General features: G+C 43.2%; 1 protein-coding gene across 1 annotated transcript in view; it reads left to right on the top strand.

Moving 5' to 3' along the window:
* Positions 1-29: 29 nt before the first annotated feature.
* kcnq3 (potassium voltage-gated channel, KQT-like subfamily, member 3) overlaps positions 30-25,452 on the top strand; it is a 69,082-nt gene continuing 43,659 nt past the window's right edge. Inside the window, exon 1 of the mRNA XM_062987394.1 lies at positions 30-617. Within this exon, the coding sequence (XP_062843464.1) occupies positions 307-617 (311 nt within the window). The 5' untranslated portion in view covers positions 30-306. The remainder of the gene's footprint in view (positions 618-25,452) is intronic.

Raw genomic sequence — 25,452 nt, 5'->3', positions numbered from 1 at the left:
GTTGACGGTTGAGCAAATTGTTGCTCGGCGCGTGGAGGGAGTCCTCGCGCTTTCTTTGTTCCACGCCAGTGTACAGAGCGCGAGCTGAGCTCATCTGTGTCGTGTATCGTTATTAGGGTCGTATGTGCTCGTGCGTGCACGCGCGTATATGTGCGCTGTATGTCGGCACCAGGTTCGCTCATCGCCCCGCTTCCTCGCATGACCCGGCGCCAATAAAGGGGCTTTCTCGCGCCGCTGTTCGGATCATGGCATGCGCCTCATCTCGCACTTGCAGAGGCGCGCCGCGGACGCTGCTCACTACTGAACATGGGGAGGCTCAGGTCGAGAAATGGCGCTAACGGCGCTCCGGACTCCGGCGAGCCGCGGAAAGACGCGCTGGCCGCAGAGCTGGAAGCATGCGCGGGTCAGGAGCGAGACGGTGCCCTTCTGCTCGCCACTTCGGCCCGCCAGGCGGAATTCAAACGGGGCTCGCAGAACTTTGGTCTTCTCGCCAAGACCCCCATCGGGTACACGCGGCCCGTCAAGAGGAACAACATCCGCAAACGGCGCATCCAGAACCTCCTGTACGATGTGCTCGAGAGACCGCGAGGATGGGCGCTGCTCTACCACGCGTTCGTGTGAGTGCTCTTTATTCGTTCATTTTACCAAATGCTTCTACATGGTCAGGGTCGCGCACCTATGATAAGTCGTTCCAGGGCGGAGGCCAGGATCAAACCCAGGTGCACGGGTCCCATGTTTCTGTGTTGCCCCCTATACACTAATATGTAGGTCAGGATTGGGGCAGGTCCAGTACAGTTACTTCCCTATGAATGTGTTTGAGAGGCAGGGTGAACATGCAAAACTCATCACAGACACCCACTTTCTCAGAAGATACAGTATATTACTGTGTGGCACTGACTTAACCAGCTGTTTTTGTTGTCATTGACTCACCCCATTTCTAAATATTACTGTTTGAGGCATTTCAGGTTGATTTAAGGTAGGGTGAACATGCAAAACTCATCACAGACACCCAGGTTCTCAGAACATATATTACTGTGTGGCACTGACTTAACCAGCTGTTTTTGTGGTCCTCGTCTCACCCCAGTTTTAAATATTTCTGGTTGAGGAATTTGCAAGTTGGTTTAAAATAGGGTGAACATGCAAAACACATCACAGACACCCACTTTCTCAGAAGATACAGTATATTACTGTGTGACACTGACTTAACCAGCTGTTTTTGTGGTCCTCGTCTCACCCCAGTTTTAAATATTTCTGGTTGGGGGAATTTCAGGTTGGTTTTAGGTAGGGTGAACATGCAAAACTCATCACACACAACCATGTATCAGAACGTACAGTATATTACTCTGTGGCACTGACTTAACCAGCTGTTTTTGTTGTCATTGACTCACCCCATTTCTAAATATTACTGTTTGAGGCATTTCAGGTTGGTTTTAGATAGGGTGAACATGCAAAACTCATCACAGACACCCACTTTCTCAGAAGACACAATATATTACTGTGTGGCACTGACTTAACCAGCTGTTTTTGTTGTCATTGACTCACCCCATTTCTAAATATTACTGTTTGAGGCATTTCAGGTTGATTTAAGGTAGGGTGAACATGCAAAACTCATCACAGACACCCAGGTTCTCAGAACATATATTACTGTGTGGCACTGACTTAACCAGCTGTTTTTGTGGTCCTCGTCTCACCCCAGTTTTAAATATTTCTGGTTGGGGAATTTCAGGTTGGTTTTAGGTAGGGTGAACATGCAAAACTCATCACACACACACACAGGTATCAGAACGTACAGTATATTGCTGTATGGCACTGACTTAACCAGCTGTTTTTGTGGTCCTCCTCTCACCCCATTTTTAAAATATTACTGGTTGGGGCATTTCAGGTTGGTTTTAGGTAGGGTGAACATGCAAAACTCATCACACACACACCCAGGTATCAGAACGTACAGTATATTGCTGTATGGCACTGACTTAACCAGCAGTGGTTTTGTGGTCCTTGTCTGTACTGGTGAGGGTCCATAGTTTCACCTATCATCAAAGAATCGCCCCTTTGTGTTGGTGAGTAAGTGTGTGATGAGTGTATTTCCTGTCCTCCTTGTACCAGACACACCATGACCCTGACCAGGATGATTAAACGATGCATCAGTAAAAATGTGAGTCACGAGTTGACGTATATGTGTATATTTCTGAATTTCCTTGTTTCTACACTCACTGTCCATTTTATCAGCTCCACTTACCATATAGAAGCACTTTGTAGTTCTACAATTACTGACTGTAGCCCATCTGTTTCTCTGTATGCTTTGTTACCCCCCTTTCATGCTGTTCTTTAATTGTCAGGACCCCCACAGGACCACCAATGAGCAGGTATTATTTAGGTGGTGGATCATTCTCAGCCCCGCAGTGACACTGACATGGTGGTGGTGTGTTAGTGTGTGTTGTGCTGGTATGGGTGGATCAGACACAGCAGTGCTGCTGGAGTTCTTAAATACCGTGTCCACTCACTGTCCACTCTATTAGACATTCCTACCTAGTTGGTCCACCTTGTAGATGTAAAGTCAGAGACGATCGCTCATCTATTGCTGCTGTTTGAGTCGGTCATCTTCATCCTTCATCAGTGGTCACAGGACGCTTCCCACGGGGCGCTGTCGGCTGGATATTTTTGATGGTGGACTATTCTCAGTCCAGCAGGGACAGTGAGGTGTTTAAAAACTCCATTAGCATTGCTGTGTCTGATCCACTCATACCAACACAACACACACTAACACACCACCATCATGTCAGTGTCACTGCAGTGCTGAGAATGACCCACCACCCAAATACCGACCGTACACCCAGACCCATGTCCTTGTGTCAAAATGCCGCTTTGTCACTGTTGATGGAACACGATCATGCGATCAATTGCTGACAAATATTGGGTTACTCAGGATAGTGAAGAAAGTGAATGATAGGCTAATAGCGGCTATCACCTTTATCCAGGACCAAACATTAGTTTACAGGCACCGAAGGCTGTGTCCTAATCCACAACCACTGGTGTCATTCTGTAACAATGTTTCCATGGTGCTTAACTCAGGACCTCAGCAATAATGCTAACGTCCATGTCTGAATAAATACTTCAAAGTTTCCCAACATAATTTGATCTCCCTATTAATAATTACCAGGATGTCTAAAATCATGAAGAACAAACTGCACCAGCCTAGTTGCAGTCGCAATCTGTATCTAGCCCTGAATGCTAAAGAACTGTCCATGGTTCCTGAATCACTGTCTGAGTAGCGCAGAGCCGGCATATATGTAAGCCGACACTCTGAGTGTACGACTTGCCAGCTTGAGCTTCAGAGAGCATTATTCCTCCTTTCTGTGAGATTACTGTAGCATTTACTTCAGATCAATCAACATGAACATACACACATCTTTAACATCCAGACTAAACATATATTTATAGTAGATAAACCTTTGGGTTAGGGGCTAACCTGAGGTGCTTGGACAGACCAACCTTAAGACAAGCATCAGTGGAAGACTCATGTTTTACCACTTGTAAATAGGTGGGTTGTTAATTTGTATGGTACTTTGCTTTGGAGATATGCAGCAGGGCATGGTTACAGAACGATGCCCTGCTGCCTTACCATTTATGGCTGACAGAGGGGTCAATGAGGCGCAGATGATTATCGTGTCAGTTGCTTATGACTGACAGTCACCTGAATCTTGTTGAGTGTTGATTTGCTCCAGGTGGAAGTGCTTCTATATATCCCGGTTTGTTCCTCACAGATTTGCCAACTCCTCTGAAAGTGCAATGCTGGGCTCAATCAGGTTTGGTTTCCAGCCTGTATACGGTAGATGCCAACACTCTTTATCTTATGTTCCCAGTTGGCATTACGGTCCTTTCTGAGCGAGTCCCACATTTGGACCCAGACTGGGCATGGGCATTGTTAGCATTAGTTTTTCTTTCTATGAGATTACTGTAGTATTTACTTCAGATGGATCAACATGAACATACACACATCTTTTACATCTGGACAGTACATCTATTTATAGTAGATAAACCCTTAAAAAAGTTAAAAGCTAATCTGAGGTGCTTGGACGGACCAACCTAAAGACAAGCATCAGTGGAGGACTCATGCTTTACCACTTTGTATCTCAAACAAGCCAAGTTTAAAAGTGAAACAGAAGGAAAATCCAGATAGACACAGGTATATGTGGAAGCTTTCCGAGTGGATTTGATGGTTATTCCACACAAATGCAGATTCGTCTCATATTCGCACTTTGATGACGTTTTACCGCACCGCTCAAGCCGAGCGCTGAACAAAGCAGCAGTCACACACACGTTGACTTTAAGGGTACACATTTCTTGATGAATGGTGGTGAGTTTTAAAGATTTTGAGTTTAGGGGACGTTGTGTTACAAGGTACCACTGTATATACAGTATATGCTGTATATATTTCTCTACATACCTTTTTAACCTGCTTTCACCCTGTTCTTCAATGGTCAGGACCCCCACAGGACCACCACAGAGCAGGTATTATTTAGGTGGTGGATCGTTCTCAGCACTGCAGTGACACTGACATGGTGGTGGTGTGTTAGTGTGTGTTGTGCTGGTATGAGTGGATAAGACACAGCAGCGCTGCTGGAGTTTTTAAACACCTCACTGTCCCTGCTGGACTGAGAATAGTCCACCAACTAAAAATATCCAGCCAACAGCTCTCCGTGGGCAGCATCCTGTGACCACTGATGAAGGTCTCAAAGATGACCAAGTCAAACAGCAGCAATAGATGAGCAATTGTCTCTGACTTTACATCTACAAGGTGGACCAACTAGGTAGGAGTGTCTAATAGAGTGGACAGTGAGTGGACACGGTATTTAAAAACTCCAGCAGTGCTGCTGTGTCTACTAACACACTAACACACCACCACCATGTCAGTGTCACTGCAGTGCTGAGATCATCCACCACCTAAATAATACCTGCTCTGTGGTGGTCCTGGGAGAGTCTTGACCATTGAAGCATGCAGAGAAACAGATGGACTACAGTCAGTAATTGTAGAACTGCAAAGTGCTCCTATATGGTAAGTGGAGCTGATAAAATGGTCAGTGAGTGTAGAAACATTGAGGTGGTTTTAATGTTATGGCTGATCAGTGTATATTTTAGGTTCTATGCCTTTCATCCCCCTCCCAAAACATGCAGTAGGTAAGTTAGCCGCTTTAAATTTCTAAAGTTATTAGGTTAGTAAGTGATGGAATATGTGAGTGTGGGAGTAACGCTCTGTTCAGTTTGTTCCTGCCTTGTACCCAGTGTTCCCAGATAGTACTGGAAAAGACTGAAGAGTACTGGAGATGAATGATGGTAATAAATACATGCATGTGCATTTCTGCATGTATTAATGTTTAGTAAGGTTAATAAACAGTTAAAATCTACTGATAACTTGTGATTGTGGTCCCTGTAAAGGTCTCACACACACACCCACCCACAGAGAGGCGATAACACGTTCATGTTGTTAAAAGAGCTTCGTCACTGAGAGTGTTGATGACTTTATTTAAGCCAAAACGCCACTCATGCATCCACACAGGCATCTCATTCTAGAGAAAACGATCTATTTCTGTTATAACCGCTGTGGTATCGAGCAGTAATGTAATAGTGGCCTCACAGCAAGATGGTCCTGGGTTGGATTCCCAGGTGGAGCGGAGTGGGTCCATTCTGTGTGGAGTTTGCATGTTCTCACCATGTCTGTGTGGGTTTCCTCCAGGAGCTCTGGTTTCCTCCGGGAGCTCTGGTTTCCTCCTACAGTCCAAAGACATGCAGTCAGGTTAACTGGAGATACTAAAATTGCCATTATAGGTGTGTGTATGTGTGTGTATGCGATGGACTGGTGCCCTGTCCAGGGTGTTTCTGTGTGACTTGAGCCCATTGAGAGCTGTCATAGTGACCCTAAAACAATAAGCAACTACAATGTTTATAATAAGTCACAGTTACAGTTACAAATACATTCAAATTAATTGGTTGTTGTTTGGTTGTCTCCTGCGTCAAGTGTAGTTTCCATCGGATAAAATCTTCCAAAATGCTTAAATGTAAATAAGCTGATGACAGCTGATGAGCTACCAACCTGACCTGGCATCCCACAGACACAGAGGGTTATATCTGAGAAAGAAGTAAAACGTGCAATCCTGAAATGAGTGGTGGAGGATTCACATAGAGCATAGTGTGACTCTCCATGAGAAATATGGCTCTGTGTGGAAACCCACAGCTGGTTGGTGAAAAGCAGCGTATGAGGAATGCATCAGGCATTACATAGCAAGACTAGATTGGGAGAATAATGCCACCTCTGTGGTGTTATAAGGGCCAACTGGCCATCTAGAGCGAACATGCTATTAGACTCGTAGTGCACACACAGCGACTTCAGACTCGACTCAGACTCGTTTTAAATGACTCGACTCATGACTCGCAAAAAATGACTCGTAAAACAACAAGAGTCGCAAGCGTTAACATTAGTTACGTGTGACAATTTTATATATACAGTTATACAGTTTGAAGTTCACTTCATTTCAACATTTTCGCTACCTTTGGATTGGAATCTCATTTAAAATGGTGGAATACCCTACGTAGTGCACTTCACAGGAACAACCGGGGTGAATGGAACGCTCCTACAGAATTGGCGCTAATGGTTGAAAGAGCGCTTTCTGAACCAATCAGACCTTCTGATAGAAATTGTTAGTAAGAAATGCTGTTATTTGCATTTATTCAGTTTGCCTCACAGAGATGATTGTTAATGAAACGCTTGATTGGCTTTCTAACGAGTTCGTGTTTTACTTCACAACCAGGAAAAGTTTGGAGGTTTTTAATTCTAAGCACATTAACAAAATAACAGATTCTATTCCTAATGGGACATACGGTTATACATTTAATAGCATCTGGAAGAACATAAGCTAAGGTAAGCAGTGGTTATGATTTTTTTTGCTGTGTTTTGGATTTTGGCCGCTGTGCCGTGATTTATCGTGCGCTTTTGTTTTGCAGTAAAAACAAAACGTATCAGTTTAAGCTTTTAACTGGTACCTTCTTGTTACGGAAATTACATTTATTTACACAATGACTAGGAAAGTAAAGACACTAAGTAAAACGGCAAAATAAAGTCGCTAATCTGTTGTTGTTTTTTATCTGAACTTACATATTATTTGTTTACTTTCATGCTACATTTCCAATATATGTTTTGTGTATATTATATTGACACGGGACTTGACTCAGACTCTAGCCTAAAGACTCGTGACTTGACTCAGACTCTAGCCTAAAGATTGTGACTTGACTCGGACTCGTATTTTGTGACTTGTGAACATCTCGTAGTGTTGATTCCTTGAATCAACTCAATCTGTGCTGTGGTATCTCAGTCGTCATGATGTATCTATCCTAATGTGCCCCTTTTGACCAGACCCCTAAAGATGGATCCACGCTTGTACTGAGTTCCTATCTCATATGTCTCATTCTGAAAACATGGGCCACCACATATTGGTGGACTGAGTAGCTTGTACTGAGTTCCTGTCTCATATGTCTCATTCTGAAAACATGCGCCACCACACATTGGTGGACTGAGTAGCTTGTGCTGTAAAACCTCTTTTTCTTTGTTCTCTTTTACCTAATTTTCCTTTTTATTCCTATGTGTTTTTTGTTTCCTGAAAGTAAAGGCATTTTGGGACAATCACATGGCCACCTTAGTGTATTTGTTTCTGTTATTTTGGCCACCATTTTTGTCTGTTTCTCTTTTGTTTCTGTTTATTTAGCCACAGATCGGTTTACCTTGGTTAAGCATCCTGCATATTGGGTTTAGCCTTCCTGGTCTTGGAGGCATACATAGGGCTACAGAGGGCTACATAGCAACATAGGTCATGGGGGCCTTGGTTCTATCCTCATTTATATCCACCCATTTATATCTGTCTCCTCCCAAATATCTTACCTCCCAAAATGAGTGGGGTTAGCACCCTGTCCACAATTTGTTCCTGCCTTGTGCCCAGTGTTCCCAGATAGTACTGGACAGAGACCTATACTGGAACTGAAATGTTATTGAATACATGTATGTATGATAGCTTGATAGCAGTAACTGCTAAGCGGTTATTACTCTACATAAACCCTAGGAAAACAGTTTATCTTCCACTTCCTCTCGTTTTTTACCCACACAGCTTAGAGTGTGGTCCAGGATGTTAGGGTATTAATGGCTTTTAACCAATGCTGGTCTATATTTGTGGTTTCTGTGCCTGCAGTGCAGCTTTTAATCAGTGTGTTTTTGAGTCTGTGGTCCAGGATGGCAAAATGACTTTAACCAGTCTTAGTTAAGAGCGGTTTCCATAGCAATACACTGGATGACCAAAAATGTCTTGGTACCTGTATATCAGCTCATAATAGGAGACGAGAGAGGACACACACGCATTATTACACTTGACAAGGCAGGGTTACATAAGATAAGACAAAACACAAACACATGAACTATGCTAATGTCTATGCTAAATGCTAATCGCTAATGCTAATCTAACCACATGAAACGTGATCCAAACGTGAACTATCCTAAAACCTAAGCTAAGCTACAGGGTCAAGCTAACACAATGCTAATACTCAACATGAAGTAGATACTAATGCTAAACCTGAACTAGACAACACAAACAAGACATTATTACCTAAACAAGATTTCAAAGCAAGATACATGAACTAGAATACATAAAAAAGTTTAAATAAATGGCAGCATTTATTTGTGGCATTTAAACGGCCGCCGTGCCACCTACAGCACATTGTCATTGTACATGACATGTAGGGTCGGTCTAAAAACCTACTGAGCTGCTATGCTGCATACTGCCTACCTAGGCAGCTGCCTAAGTAGAGAAGATTCTAATAAGACATCAAACTCATAAGGCAGATTATTAAGACGTACTACACAGTTTTCGCTTACTAAGCGCCCCCTCCGGCACGCACAGTCAGTACAGACTGCATTTTTTCACCTGCACGAGTCGAGTTCATACACCGACGGGCACTGTGTACGGAGGGCCACACCCACATCAGCATTATTCCTCAGCCCTGTGCACTGCAGGCGCCATCAGTCAGCCAGCAGGGGCCGCAGTCACACCAGTTATGAGGACCTATGATCCGACTTTTTACCCCTAACCCTGAACAACAGCCAATCGTTGGTCATGCTGCCGCCTGAGTAGCCCAGTAGGCAGCATTTTAAGGTGTCTTGACTTTTAAGAATTGAGACAGCCGAGCCGCTCAGGTGGCGCAGCGTTAAAGTACAGGGTTTCGAATACATCGTATCGAACCTCAGCTCTGCCTCTCCGACTAGGCTGGGCGGCTGCATGAACAACGATTGGCTGTTGTTCAGGGTTAGGGGTAAGAAAGTCGGATCATAGGTCCTCATAACTGGTGCGACTGCGGCCCCTGCTGGCTGACTGATGCCGCTCGCACAGGGCTGAGGAATAATGCTGATGGGGGTGTGGCCCTCCGTACACAGTGCCTGTCAAGTATATGAACTTGACTCGTGCAGGTGAAAAATGCAGTCTGTACTGACTGTGCGTACCGGAGGGGGCAGTCAGTGGTGAAGGGTCGAATCAGTATAGAGGACGCAATCAGGGTAATTGGACACGACTAGACTGGGGGATAAAAATTGGGGGAAAAAAGAGGGGGAAAAAAAGAACTGAGACAGCCTTCTTCTCGAGAGTGCGCATAGGTTGACGAAAAATGCTGTATATGTAGAGAGATCAATAGGTAATGTTGATTCCTTCTATCTACTGCGGCGTCTCTCAGCCGTCATGATGTATCCGGAGCCCCACAAATGGATCTACGCTAGACGTAGGCTGCATCAGCGGTGGTGAAGTGGCTGTTCTGCTCCGGCTCTTGTCTCTTTATCTGTCTTTCTGAAAACATGGGCCACCTTATACTATGTGAAACCTCAGATACTTAAGCAATAGAACGGCCTGCAACCGAATCACAGCCGTGATGTTATTCGCGATAACCCACGACCTCAAGTGTTCTATTGCTTTTATACAACAGTTTTTACAAAATGAAGAAAATAAATCAAAGAAGCCCTGAATTTCATATTAAATATGCTTTAATATTGACAATACCTTCCGCCAAAAAGTAGTTCCACAACGAATATAAAGTTTAACACTACAAAGCAGACATCCCAAGTTGCAAAAACTCATTTTAGGGAGGTAAGAACAACAAGAAGAAGAAGGCAAGAACCTCCGAAGGGAAAAAAAGAAATAAAAAACCTCTTGCACACACCAAAGGATATGGGTGATAACAGAACTCTTAGGAGCTGCTAACTGGGCTATTAAGCTAACTGTTCGCATTACAAACACATTAAAGTTCCCTACATAGTGCACTAGATTGTGTATCAGATCGCGGATTTATGTTCCCTACATGGTGCACTAGATTGTGTATCAGATCGCGGATTTATGTTCCCTACATGGTGAACTAGATTGTGTATCAGATCGCGGATTTATGTTCCCTACACATTAAAACGCGACCAGGAAAAAAAGGCTGTGTCGCTGCGTGCGCGTTTGTGTGCATAAAGCTTGTAATACAGTTGTGGTGTGAAAAGGCTGTGCTGTTATCACGAATATCAGCACGGTTAGAACGCTTCTCAGCCAATCAGATTGTAAGGTCGTAGTATACTGTAGTATAAAGAGCAGTAAATATTACAAAAGCCGTCTGTTCTACCATCTCTGAATTAAACCCACTTAGTAGTGCAGTAGCCTGGTTTTAAATGAGAATGTATACTGAGCTTTAACTCCATGCTTCAGACATCCCAAGTCTATGTAGGGAACATAAATCCGTGATCTGATATACAATCTAGTGCACTGTGTAGGGAACATAAACCAATAGTCTAATTCACTATCTAGTGCACTACATAGGGAACATTAATTCATATCTAAAATACTATCTAGTGCACTATGTAGGGAACATAAATCCGTTATCTGATATACAATTTAGTGCACTATGTAGGGAACCTAAATCCGTTAACTAATACGCTACCTAAAGCATTATGTAAGAAACATAAGTCTATTATCTAGTACACTATCTAGTGCTATCAAGTAAGGAACGTAAATTCTTTTCTAATATCAGAATCAGAATCAGAATCAGCTTTATTCGCCAAGTATGTTTACACACACAAGGAATTTGTTTCCGGCTGTTGTTAGCTCTCTACAATTTACAACAATACAATATACAGACAAGACTATGTAGACAAATTTACATGTTCAGCAGAATTTGCATATGTACAGAAAATATAAAAATAGTGTAAGATAAATAGTTGAGTAAAGTAAGATGCAGTTACGGTATTATACAGCATGTATAAAGTGCAGTGTGGCATGTAAACAACAGTAAACAGTAGTTCAGTTTTTGTTATTAATGAGTTTGATGGCATTTGGAAAGAAACTGTTACAGTGTCTGTTTGATTTAGTGTTCAGGGCTCTGTAGCGCCTGCCAGAGGGTAGGAGGTTAAAGAGTTCGTGTCCAGGGTGTGCAGAGTCTGTGATAATTTTTTCTGCCCGGTTTCTGGTCCTTGTTGTGTATAAGTCCTGGAGGGTAGGCAAAGGAGCACCGATGATTTTTGCTGCTCTATCCACCACTCTTTGCAATCTGCAAGCATCTAGATATGCAATCTAGTGCACTATGTAGGGAACATAAATCTATTATCTTTCACACTATCTAGTGCACTATGTAGTACACATTAATGTGTTTGTGATGCGAACAGTTAGCTTAGTAGCTCAGTTAGCAGCTCCTAAAAGTTCTGTTATCACCCATATCCTTTGGTGTTTGCGAGACATTTTCAAGCTTTTTTGGGGGGGGGGGGGGGGGGATTGGGGTTGAGGTCTGGGTCCGGGGGTACCTCCCTGAAATGAGTTTTTGCAACTTGGGATGTCTGATGCTTGTAAGTTTGGCTAGAAGCTGGAAGATGACCCCCCAAACAGGTGAAACTGTACCCAAAATTAACTGATTAAACTGACATCTGAAACGATGGCACTTTTGACCGTGGGACGTTCTAAACACAGTGGGGTGTGAGCTGTCATTTAAAAAGAGCGTTAACTCAATTTTTATGAGATCCGTCAAGCGAAAGCTGATGATGCACCCATGGGAAATTGGCTTTCTGTTTAACCCTGATCAATAAGTTGCATTGTTGCTAATCACACATACAAATACACACGCAGACACACGCTGTGTGAGTGGAAGAGCAAACTTGCCGAGTCATGACATGGATACACCGAGTGTGTGCGAGTACTGTAATTACTTTTGGGAATTTTTGCTGCGTTTCCAGTTTAAAATTCCATTACCCAGCGTTCTTGGGCCACATGGTGATTCCCCACCCCTGACTGGCAATGTGTGTGTGAATTGCAGAGGATGTTGGAGGTTAAAGTGAGAGCAAATCCATTAAACACACACACACACACACACACACACTTTACAGAATGTTTCCCAGCATCACAATGCTGTGATATGAGGTATGTGAAATTGTACATTATATATGTATATTGAGAAGAACACTTTGTAGTTTTACAATTACTGACTGTAGTCCATCTGTTTCTCTGCATGCTTTGTTAGCCCCCTTTCATGCTGTTCTTCAATGGTCAGGACCCCTACAGGACCACCACAGAGCAGGTATTATTTAGGTGGTGGATCATTCTCAGCACTGCTGTGACAATGACATGGTGGTGGTGTGTTAGTGTGTGTTGTGCTGGTATGAGTGGATCAGACACAGCAGCACTGATGAAGTTTTTAAACACCTCACTGTCACTGCTGGACTGAGAATAGTCCACCAACCAAAAATATCCAGCTAACAGCGCACCGTGGGCAGCGTCCTGTGACCACTGATGAAGGTCTAGAAGATGACCAACTCAAACAGCAGCAATAGATGAGCGATCGTCTCTGACTTTACATCTACAAGGTGGACCAACTAGGTAGGAGTGTCTAATTGAGTGGACAGTGAGTGGACACGGTATTTAAAAACTCCAGCAGCGCTGCTGTGTCTGATCCACTCATACCAGCACAACACACACTAACACACCACCACCATGTCAGTGTCACTGCTGCGTTTCTGTGTGGAGTTTGCATGTTCTCCCTGTGTCTGCGTGGGTTTCCACCCACAGTCCAAAAACATGCAGCCATGCTAATTGGAGACACTAAATTGTCCTATCGGTAGCCGCTAGGATGCATAAACCAGTGCATTGTAGTGCTGGTCCCAAGCCCGGATAAATAAGGAGGGTTGTATCAGGAAGGGCATCCGGCATAAAAACTGTGCCAAATTAATGAGGATCACCATCGGCCGGCGACCGCTAACAGGAACGGCCCGAGGAAACAGAGAGGGAGCGTGTGCGTGACCTGCTTAGTCAGCGTGAGTGTAACAATGGGGAAATTGAAATGACTAAATTGGTCATGTGTTTATATCCTCAAAGTGCATTCTGGGCTTTCTTTTGATCATCAATATAATATAGATTATCAATTTATGTGTTAAAGCTTAAATAATTATGACACACACACACACACACACACACACAGGTACACACACTTGACCTCACTCTTTTGCTGTACTTAGTTTTGCTGCCTCCAGGAGCAGTCATGTGACCTGTTGCCACGGTAACATTCCCATGTAGATTGGAGAGGGGAGGCCGCTCCACCGCACGACACACAGTCGCACACACCCAGACACAAACACATTTGAGATGTCAGTAAATATGGATATACAGACCACATCAGCCAGGTCAAGGTCTTGGTGTGTTTTTAGGATGTGTGCCACCTAAAAACACTGGGCATTAGGAAAGGAATACAGTACATCTTTGATAGGGTGCCAAACCACCGCATGGCAACATTTAAACGCTAAATCACTTACTTATTCACATAGATATCTTAACACCCTGCAGAGAGTGACCAAGGTGAGGATTGAACTCAGGTTGCCAGGACCGATGTTTTGCGTGGTATAGATAACGGAATCAGATGTGGTTACTGTAACCCCTCAGTCCCAGGTTGCCAGGACCGATGTTCCTGTACGTCTCATACACTACCAGCTGCCATAATTTATTGCCTTGCCCAGCACAGTTTTACAAATTTAAAGAACTCATTTAGTGATGGATACCACTTAAGGAATTTTGGGTGGTAAAGCCAACTGAATTGAGGATAATTACTTTAACCCCTTAGGGGACAGTATATATACACTGCCTGGCCAAAAAAAAGGTCACCACCTGGATTTAACTAAGCAAATAGGTAAGAGCCTCCCATTGGATGATTACTGCATGGGTGATTATGTTTCAGCTGGCAACAAGTTATTTCACCCTAACTGATGCAGTGAGTAACTTCTCATTTGTTAAACAACCATGTCAAAAGACACATCCTGTGGTCGTGGAAAATATGTTAATCTGTTTTAGAAGGGTCAAATTATTGGCATGCATCAAGCAGAGAAAACATCTAAGGAGATTGCTGAAACTACTAAAATTGGGTTAAGAACTGTCCAACGCATTATTAAAAAGTGGAAGGACAGTGGGGAAACATCATCTTCGAGGAAGGAATGTGGTCGGAAAAAAATCTTGAATGATCGTGATCGGCGATCACTTAAACGTTTGGTGGAATCAAATCATAGAAAAACTACAGTAGAACTCAGGGATATGTTTAATAGTGAAAGTAAGAGCATTTCCACACGCACAATGTGAATGGAACTCAAGGGATTGGGACTAAACAGCTGTGTAGCCTTAAGAAAACCACTTGTCAGTGAGGCTAACCGGCAAAAACGGCTTCAATTTGTTGGGAGCATAAAGATTGGACTCTGGAGCAATGGAAGAAGCTCATGTGGTCTGATGAGTCCAGATTTACCCTGATCCAGAGTGATGGGCGCATCAGGGTAAGAAGAGAGGCGGCTGACATGATGCACCCATCATGCCTAGTGCCTACCGTTCAAGCCTGTGGGGGCAGTACTATGATCTGGGGTTGCTGCAGTTGGTCAGGTCTAGGTTCAGCAACGATATGTGCCTAAAGAATGAGGTCAGCTGACTACCTGAATATACTGAACGACCAGGTTATTCCAATAATGGATTTTTTCTTCCCTGATGGCACAGGCATATTCCAAGATGACAATGCCAGGATTCATCGGGCTCAAATTGTGAAAGAGTGGAAAGAGGGAGCATGAGACATTTTCACATGGATGGGCACCACAGAGTTCAGACCTGAACCCCATTGAGAATATTTGGGATGTGCTGGAGAAGACTTTGCGCAGTGGTCCAAATCTCCCATCATCAATACAAGATCTTGGGGAAAAATTTATGCAACTCTGGACATAAATAAATGTTGTGATGTTGCAGAAGCTTGTGGAAATGATGCCACAGCGAATGCGTGCCGTAATCAAAGCTAAAGGCGCTACAACCAAATATTAGCGTGTGTGACCTTTTTTTTGGCCAGGCAGTGTATATACAGTGTATCACAAAAGTGAGTACACCCCTCACATTTCTGCAGATATTTAAGTATATCTTTTCATGGGACAACACTGACAAAAGGACACTTTGACACAATGAAAAGTAGTCTGTGTGCAGCTTATATAACAGTGTAAATTTATTCTTCCCTCAAAATAACTCAATATACAGCCATTAATGTCTAAACCACCGGCAACAAAAGTGAGTACACCCCTTAGTGAAAGTTCCTGAAGTGTCAATATTTTGTGTGGCCACCATTATTTCCCAGAACTGCCTTAACTCTCCTGGGCATGGAGTTTACCAGAGCTTCACAGGTTGCCACTGGAATGCTTTTCCACTCCTCCATGACGACATCACGGAGCTGGCGGATATTCGAGACTTTGCGCTCCTCCACCTTCCGCTTGAGGATGCCCCAAAGATGTTCTATTGGGTTTAGGTCTGGAGACATGCTTGGCCAGTCCATCACCTTTACCTTCAGCCTCTTCAATAAAGCAGTGGTCGTCTTAGAGGTGTGTTTGGGGTCATTATCATGCTGGAACACTGCCCTGCGACCCAGTTTCCGGAGGGAGGGGATCATGCTCTGCTTCAGTATTTCACAGTACATATTGGAGTTCATGTGTCCCTCAATGAAATGTAACTCCCCAACACCTGCTGCACTCATGCAGCCCCAGAACATGGCATTCCCACCACCATGCTTGACTGTAGGCATGACACACTTATCTTTGTACTCCTCACCTGATTGCCGCCACACATGCTTGAGACCATCTGAACCAAACAAATTAATCTTGGTCTCATCAGACCATAGGACATGGTTCCAGTAATACATGTCCTTTGTTGACATGTCTTCAGCAAACTGTTTGCGGGCTTTCTTGTGTAGAGACTTCAGAAGAGGCTTCCTTCTGGGGTGACAGCCATGCAGACCAATTTGATGTAGTGTGCGGCGTATGGTCTGAGCACTGACAGGCTGACCACCCACCTTTTCAATCTCTGCAGCAATGCTGACAGCACTCCTGCGCCTATCTTTCAAAGACAGCAGTTGGATGTGACGCTGAGCACGTGCACTCAGCTTCTTTGGACGACCAACGCGAGGTCTGTTCTGAGTGGACCCTGCTCTTTTAAAACGCTGGATGATCTTGGCCACTGTGCTGCAGCTCAGTTTCAGGGTGTTGGCAATCTTCTTTTAGCCTTGGCCATCTTCATGTAGCGCAACAATTCGTCTTTTAAGATCCTCAGAGAGTTCTTTGCCATGAGGTGCCATGTTGGAACTTTCAGTGACCAGTATGAGAGAGTGTGAGAGCTGTACTACTAAATTGAACACACCTGCTCCCTATGCACACCTGAGACCTAGTAACACTAACGAGTCACATGACATTTTGGAGGGAAAATGACAAGCAGTGCTCAGTTTGGACATTTAGGGGTGTAGTCTCTTAGGGGTGTACTCACTTTTGTTGCCGGTGGTTTAGACATTAATGGCTGTATATTGAGTTATTTTGAGGGAAGAATAAATTTACACTGTTATATAAGCTGCACACAGACTACTTTTCATTGTGTCAAAGTGTCATTTTGTCAGTGTTGTCCCATGAAAAGATATACTTAAATATCTGCAGAAATGTGAGGGGTGTACTCACTTTTGTGATACACTGTACATACAAACCTATGTTTTATTTATATGGAAGCTACCCTACACTTAAGGGTACACACGTGTTGTATCAAATCCAAAGATAATAACATTAGTCGAGGAGTGTAGCTGCACCATTTCATATACTGCTAACTGAATGTGGTTGTTAACACTGACAAAGTTTAGGCGAAAACACTGACTGCATGTAGGCGTTACCACTATCTGTATGTGGGCAGCACTACTGACTGAAAGCAGGTCTGATTACTGACTAAATGTAGGCAGTGCCACTGACTAAATGTGGGCGACACCACTGACTAAATGTAGGTGGTACCAGTAACTGTATGTGGGCAGCACTACTGACTGAAAGCAGGTCTGATTACGGACTAATTGTAGGCAGTGCCACTGATTGAATGTGGGCAACGCCACTGACTAAATGTAGGTGGTACCAGTAACTGTATGTGGGCAGCACTACTGACTGAAAGCAGGTCTGATTACGGACTAATTGTAGGCAGTGCCAATGACTGAATGTGGGCGACGCCACTGACTAAATGTACTGTAGGTGGTACCAGGAACTGTATGTGGGCAGCACTACTGACTGAAAGCAGGTCTGATTACGGACTAATTGTAGGCAGTGCCAATGACTGAATGTGGGCGACGCCACTGACTAAATGTACTGTAGGTGGTACCAGGAACTGTATGTGGGCAGCACTACTGACTGAAAGCAGGTCTGATTACTGACTAATTGTAGGCAGTGCCACTGATTGAATGTGGGCAACGCCACTGACTAAATGTAGGTGGTACCAGGAACTGTATGTAGGTGTTATTACTGACTAAATGTAGGCGGTACCACTGACTAAATGTAGGCACTGCAACTAACTGTATGTTGGCAGCGCTACTGACTGAATGCAGGTGTTTTACTTCTAAATTACTGACTAAATATAGGAAGCACCACTGACTAAATGCAGGTGTTATTATTAACTAAATATAGGCAGCACCACTGACTAAATGCAGTTGTTATTACTGACTAAATATAGGCAGCACCACTGACTAAATACAGTTGTTATTACTGACTAAATATAGGCAGCACCACTGACTAAATACAGTTGTTATTACTGACTAAATATAGGCAGCACCACTGACTAAATACAGTTGTTATTACTGACTAAATATAGGCAGCACCACTGACTGAATGTAGGCACTGCAACTAACTGTATGTGGGCAGCACTACTGACTGAATGCAGGTGTTTTACTACTAAATTACTGACTAAATATAGGAAGCACCACTGACTAAATGTAGGTGTTATTACTGACTAAATATAGGCAGCACCACTGACTAAATGCAGGTGTTATTACTGACTAAATATAGGAAGCACCACTGACTAAATGTAGGCAGTACCAGTAACTGTATGTGGGCAGCACTACTGACTGAAAGCAGGTCTGATTACTGACTAAATGTAGGCAGTGCCACTGACTAAATGTGGGCGACACCACTGACTAAATGTAGGTGGTACCAGTAACTGTATGTGGGCAGCACTACTGACTGAAAGCAGGTCTGATTACGGACTAATTGTAGGCAGTGCCAATGACTGAATGTGGGCGACGCCACTGACTAAATGTACTGTAGGTGGTACCAGGAACTGTATGTGGGCAGCACTACTGACTGAAAGCAGGTCTGATTACTGACTAATTGTAGGCAGTGCCACTGATTGAATGTGGGCAACGCCACTGACTAAATGTAGGTGGTACCAGTAACTGTATGTAGGTGTTATTACTGACTAAATGTAGGCGGTACCACTGACTAAATGTAGGCACTGCAACTAACTGTATGTTGGCAGCGCTACTGACTGAATGCAGGTGTTTTACTTCTAAATTACTGACTAAATATAGGAAGCACCACTGACTGAATGCAGGTGTTATTATTAACTAAATATAGGCAGCACCACTGACTAAATGCAGTTGTTATTACTGACTAAATATAGGCAGCACCACTGACTAAATACAGTTGTTATTACTGACTAAATATAGGCAGCACCACTGACTAAATGCAGTTGTTATTACTGACTAAATATAGGCAGCACCACTGACTAAATACAGTTGTTATTACTGACTAAATATAGGCAGCACCACTGACTAAATACAGTTGTTATTACTGACTAAATATAGGCAGCACCACTGACTAAATACAGTTGTTATTACTGACTAAATATAGGCAGCACCACTGACTAAATACAGTTGTTATTACTGACTAAATATAGGCAGCACCACTGACTGAATGTAGGCACTGCAACTAACTGTATGTGGGCAGCACTACTGACTAAATGTAGGCTGTACCACTGACTAAATGTAGGCACTGCAACTAACTGTATGTTGGCAGCGCTACTGACTGAATGCAGGTGTTTTACTACTAAATTACTGACTAAATATAGGAAGCACCACTGACTGAATGCAGGTGTTATTACTGACTAAATATAGGCAGCACCACTGACTAAATGCAGGTGTTATTACTGACTAAATATAGGCAGCACCACTGACTAAATGCAGTTGTTATTACTAAATTACTAAATATAGGCAGCACCACTGACTGAATGTAGGCACTGCAACTAACTGTATGTGGGCAGCACTACTGACTAAATGTAGGCAGTAGCACTGATTGAATGTGGGCGGTGCACCTGAATAAACGTAGGCAGTACCACTGATTGAATGTGGGCGGTGCCACTGACTGGTGTGAGCAGCACTATAGAGGTCATGTAGGTGATAACATTGACTACTTGTAGGTGAAAGCAAAGACTGAATATAGGTGTTAGCACTTAATATAAGTAGTGTTATTGATCGTGTGAGTATTTGTATTGATGACACAAGTAGTTTTATCGATCTGAGCTAAATGACTCACAAAACTGTTCGCAGGCTAATTTGAGTTGCAGCTGGGTGCGTTTCAGTTCTCGCCTCGGCACATTTGCTGTCTGACTGACAATTTGTCTTCGGTAACCAAACCTAACGTGATTTGCAGCCAGTCAATACTACAAATTATATATTGAGCCACGACTTTCCATTTCAAACATTTCTCCACCCTTGCTGTTATGTAAAGCAGTCTGGCACACCCAGTATTTTAGCATTATTGGTAAACAAAGCTAAATAAAGATGGCTTCATGTTTTTGAATTGATTCATTGGAATCATGACTCAGATTGTCCAAAGAAGATACACCACTATTAAGTTTATTCAATACTCTCATCACGACACAGTGACTTCGACTCTGACTCGGTTTAAATGACTCGAACTCGACTCCTGACTCGCATAAAATGACTTGTGTACAACAAAAGTCAGCAACATAAGTTACGTGTGACAATTATATATATTGTAGCGTCGCCACTGGGGGCCGGCACGGGCTTTACCCAGAAAGCCTTGCGGCAGTGGTGTCTAAGCTCACCGTAGCCGTGTATCCCGTTGTTGGGAGTGGGGTGGCTGCGGTGAGGGTTGGGTAAGTAGCTTATATGTTTGTCTGTTGTATGAATGTATGTGTGTATGAATGGGTGTCTGTCCCTAAACCACTGAATGAACTGCCAAAGGCAGCTCACTTGCGGCCCTGACGCTATCCTTCCTACTCGCCGGCGCCACAATATACGTATATATGTATGATCCGACATCATTCTGATCGTGCCATTTTCTGCTCTCTAATAACACACAGGCCGTTTTAAATTGCAACGCACGCAATGGGTAAATGTTACAGCCAGCTTCCGGCGTAGTGATGAAGCGTCGCTCCCTACTTAAAATGGTGGAATACCCTACGTAGTGCACTTCACAGTAACAGATAATGTGAATGGAATGCTCCCACAGAATTGGCGCTAATGATTGTAAGAACTGCTTTCTGAACCAGTCAGACCTTCTGATTGTAATTTTTAGTAAGAAATGCTGTTATTTGCATGTATTTAGTTTGCAGCATCACACAGATGACGTGTCAATGAAACGCTTGATTGGCTTTCTAACGAGTTAGTGTTTTACTTCACAACTGGGAAAAGGCTTTTAATTATAAGCACATTTACAAAATAAGGTATTATATTCCTAATGTGACACATGGTTATAAATTAAATAGCATCTGGAAGAACATAAGCTAAGGTAGGCAGTAAGCTTTTAACTGGTACCTAGGAAAGTAAAGGCACTAAGTAAAACGGCAAAATACAGTTGCTAATCTGTTGTTGTTTTTATCTGAACTTACATATTATGTGTTTATTTCTACGCTACATTTCCAATATATGTTTTGTGTAGATTATACTGACTCGTGACTTGACTCGGCTCTAGCCTAAAGACTCGTGAATCAACTCGGACTCGTATTTTGTGACTTGTGAACATCTCTGACACACACACACACACACACACACACACAGCTCAGCATAAGCTAAATATTTTTGCTTTTGCTTGCAGAATTAATTTGGGACAGTTGCTGAGCAACAGAAGACTTTGCGGCTTATTCCAGTGTGTGGCCCGCAAAACACACACACTTGTATATTTACACACACTAACACTCATAAATACACACCATACCTTTCATATATCATAGCGTCATGCCATGGTCAAAGACAACTCTGCTTTGATGCCTTGTATCGGCCAGTAAATCTGACTGGTAAAACTGCTTATGCTCATATTTAAAGTGGCTTATTAATCTCAAAAGGTAAAAATTTGGCATCTGGGGAAAGCCATCCTAAAAGTTGGCTATGGACAGCATCGAGATCGAGCAAGGCTACCCTCACCACCGGAGGAGTTTAATTTATATGTTTGTTATAGCATATATATATATAACCCCTCAAAATCGTTGTTGTTGTGCTCCTCAAACCATTCCTGAAGCATTCCTCCTTTGTGGCAGGGCGCATTATCCTGCTGAAAGATGCCACAGCCATCAGGGAATAGCGTTTCCATGAAAGGGTGAACATGGTCTGCATCAATGCTTACGTAGGTGGTACGTGTCAAAGTAACATCCACATGGATGGCAGGACCCCAGGTTTCCCGGCAGCCCAAAGCAACCTCAAGGTAGTACTCTAATGGAGAGTGTGTTGTAATGTCTTTATGTTTTTTTTTTTTAGCTTTGTCCAGCTTCATTTGTCTCAATAACACATCTTCCCAACCACGTTTGCTTATGCCAGGTTCACACTACACATCTTTTCAAGTCGTCAGGTCGCCGTACAGTTCACACTACAAAACTGGATCTCTTGTAATTGGTAGTCTTTCAAGTCGACTGTTCGGCGACAGGGGGTTTCACACTACACGATCTATCAGCAACTGGAATCGCAGACGAGCTTCTAGTCTCCCAAACTACGTTCTGTCACGAAAAACAAAAGCAAGAATTGACGAGGGGTTTATTGACACCGCGTCCAAAAATGCACGTCAACAAGTAGCGAGCGATCAAAGGTTGTTCGCTGATGTGCAACGTAAAAACAAAGAGGAAAAATAAATGAATAAGGTCAGAAATACTGTAATGCTCCCATGCTCCCTCCAACATGTGTGCAGCATGCCGTATGCATCTTATCACCTACACTTTGACGAGTGCAGTGCAGCTCAGCGTTGTGTACGGAGAGACACACCCTGAGAGCACTCTTTCCTCATCTCTGTGTAGGCGCCATCAGTCAGCCAGCAGAGGCCATAATTGCACCAGTCATAAGAGAGACCCCATCCGGCTTAGTCCCGCTCATCTGAACAACAGGCCAATCGTTGTGTATCGTCCATGTATTCTGATATAAACTATTTTATGCCCCTGTTTCACCTTTTTCACCTTACAACTCCTCCCCTGCGTTTCCCCTCACCCCCCATGTCTTGCAAATCTTCTCATTGGCTGTTCGACATTGCACTTATTGCCAGTCGGGCAACTCAGATTCAGATATTCGATAAGCTAGAAATCTCGATTCGTCCGTGCGCTCGGTGAGTTGCTTGGGTCGAGTTGTTGAGTAGTTCACACATAGCGATTGAGAGCCGAGTTTCGATCGCCGAGCCAATGCCGAGTTGCTTCTGAGACGGCACATCTAACTCCGACCAGTCGCCGAGCGAAAATCAGGGCAAAAATTGTGTAGTGTAAACTAGGCATTAGAGGCATGAGCCAAAGCACTTGGGAAACCAACACTTCCAGTCTTATCTCCTTAATTGAAACATCTTTTGTCAATTAGCTCCTGGAGAAGCCTTTAACACAGAGGTTCACTTACTTCAGACCACATTGTATTAGTAATTGATGCGGAAATCCTGGTAATTACAAGGGATTCACATAATACAGTAAAAATACAGTAACTAAGGGCGGATCTGATTCACTATTTGATCCTCTTTCTGTGAACAGAACCCGATATAAATTTTATAATCCAATCCCATGCAAACCCTATATTTAAAAAAAAATCAAGTTTCATTTACACACACCAAACCCAAGTGAATCAGAGCCTCGCTTGTTAGATGCAGTTCCTGGAATTCAGCGGAAACACACGCAGGTGCTTTTAGCCTTTACTTCCCTAATAACTCCTAATGGTGTCACTCCCTCTGTAAAGTGCTTCAGAGAAAAGGATGATGGACTCTGGGCTAAATGTTTAGCTTAAGATATATGTGTGTGTGTGCACATTTGTTTTATTTATTACCATAATTCCTGTACAATTTACTTTGTACCCTACGTTCAGACCGGCACCGTTTTTTGTCTCTTGTCGCCCGAATCGCTGACCGGTTATCATTGTGTGTTCACACAGGAAGCGTCATCATCATTTGATGCCATTTGGTTGCCTCAGTTCTCAACGTTTTTTTTTTCTTTTAGACCCCCCTGTGTATAAAAAAAATCTGGGGTCCCCTTCTCTTCTTATTCATGTGGATTTCAATTAAACCGTGATGATTATGAATCCATAATATTATCCTAGTATTTATAGTTAATGTAGTTAGTGGGTTTACTTCTGGTGAACTTCTGATGGGAGCTTTCTCACCTGTATTTAGCCCCTCCGTGCTATGTGCACCTGCCACGCCTCTTTTGTGATTGGTCTCCAGCTAATTAGACACAGCTGTACCTCGTCTGAGCTGAGGGCATTTAAGAAGGCAGTGACTGTAATGTCTTCTTAAATGTAGTGTCTTTTTAAATTTAAGAAGCCAGTGACTGTCCAGTGAACAGTTGGATTTGTTTGATTAGACTCAGTCCTGTCACCTTGTTTTTGCCTTTGTCTGATAGCCTGTTTGCCTTTACCTTGTTTGTTTAGTTTGGTCCTGTTTAGCTCTGTCTAGTCCTGTTTAGTCTTGTCTAGTTCTGTTTGGTCTTGTCTAGTCCTGTTTAGTCCTGTTTAGCTTTGTTTTAGCCTTCGTTTGTTAGCCTTAGCCTTTGTCTTTGTTTGTTAGCCTTTGCCTTAGCCTGTTTAGCTGTGTTTATTTCTGTCTAGCTCTGTTTAGCCCAGTTTAACTCTGTTTAGTCCTGTCTAGTTCTGGTTTTGCTTAGTGTTTATCCTTTAGAATAGATTAGCATTGTTTATGTGTGTTTAGTTTAGGTTAGTGTAGCGTAGCATGTAGCTTAGCTTGTGTCTTGTGTCCGTTTGTTTTATCTTGTCTCTGCATGTATGTCCGCTACCTCTTGTCTTGTCATAGTCCATATAGCGTTACAATCAACAACTGAATCAGAATCATTTGTAAAGGGCATCGTTGACCTGTGCACTTCTGTGCACGTGGGCAAATCAGATGAATATGCGTCTATTTTCAAAGACCTAATGTAGGCTACAGACAGTTTAAAATAGATTTCTATAATTTCTATGATTATTCTATGCCCGTGATCTTTGATCCCTCAGATGGCACTGCATCAAGAACCGCCACTCAACAATAGCTGATATAACCACATGGGTGAGGGATTACTTTGGCAAACCTTTGTCAAGCACTACAATACAGAGTTACATGCACAAATGCCACTTAAAACTTTACTGTGCAAAAAAGAAGCCTTATGTTAACCATGTCCAGAAGCGACGTCGACTTCTCTGGGCTCGGAGGCATCTAGGATGGACCATCACACAGTGGAAACGTGTATTGTGGTCGGATAAATCAGCATTCCAGGTCTTTTTTGCAAAAAAAATGGACGCTGTGTGTTCCGGACCAAAGACAAAAAGGACCATCCAGACTGTTATCAGCAAGTCCAAAAGCCAGGGTCTGTCATGGTATGGTATTGTGTCAGTGCCCTTGGCAAAGGTCATTTACACTTCTGTGATGCAGCAATAATGCAGAAAAGTACATTGAGATCTTCGAGCAACATGTGCTGCCTTCAAGACGTCATCTTTTCCAGGGACGTCCATGCATTTTTTAACAAGACGATGCAAAACCACATGCTGCACACATTACAAAGGCATGGATGCAGAAGAAGAGGGTACGGGTACGGGTACTGGACTGGCCTGCCTGCAGTCCTGACCTGTCCCCAATAGAGAACGTGTGGAGAATTTTGAAACGAA

The sequence above is a fragment of the Trichomycterus rosablanca genome, chromosome 25, assembly GCF_030014385.1.
Source record: "Trichomycterus rosablanca isolate fTriRos1 chromosome 25, fTriRos1.hap1, whole genome shotgun sequence".
Taxonomy (NCBI): domain Eukaryota; kingdom Metazoa; phylum Chordata; class Actinopteri; order Siluriformes; family Trichomycteridae; genus Trichomycterus; species Trichomycterus rosablanca.
The sequence above is the reverse complement of the archived record's forward strand: the minus strand, read 5'-3'. Positions and strand labels throughout refer to the sequence as shown.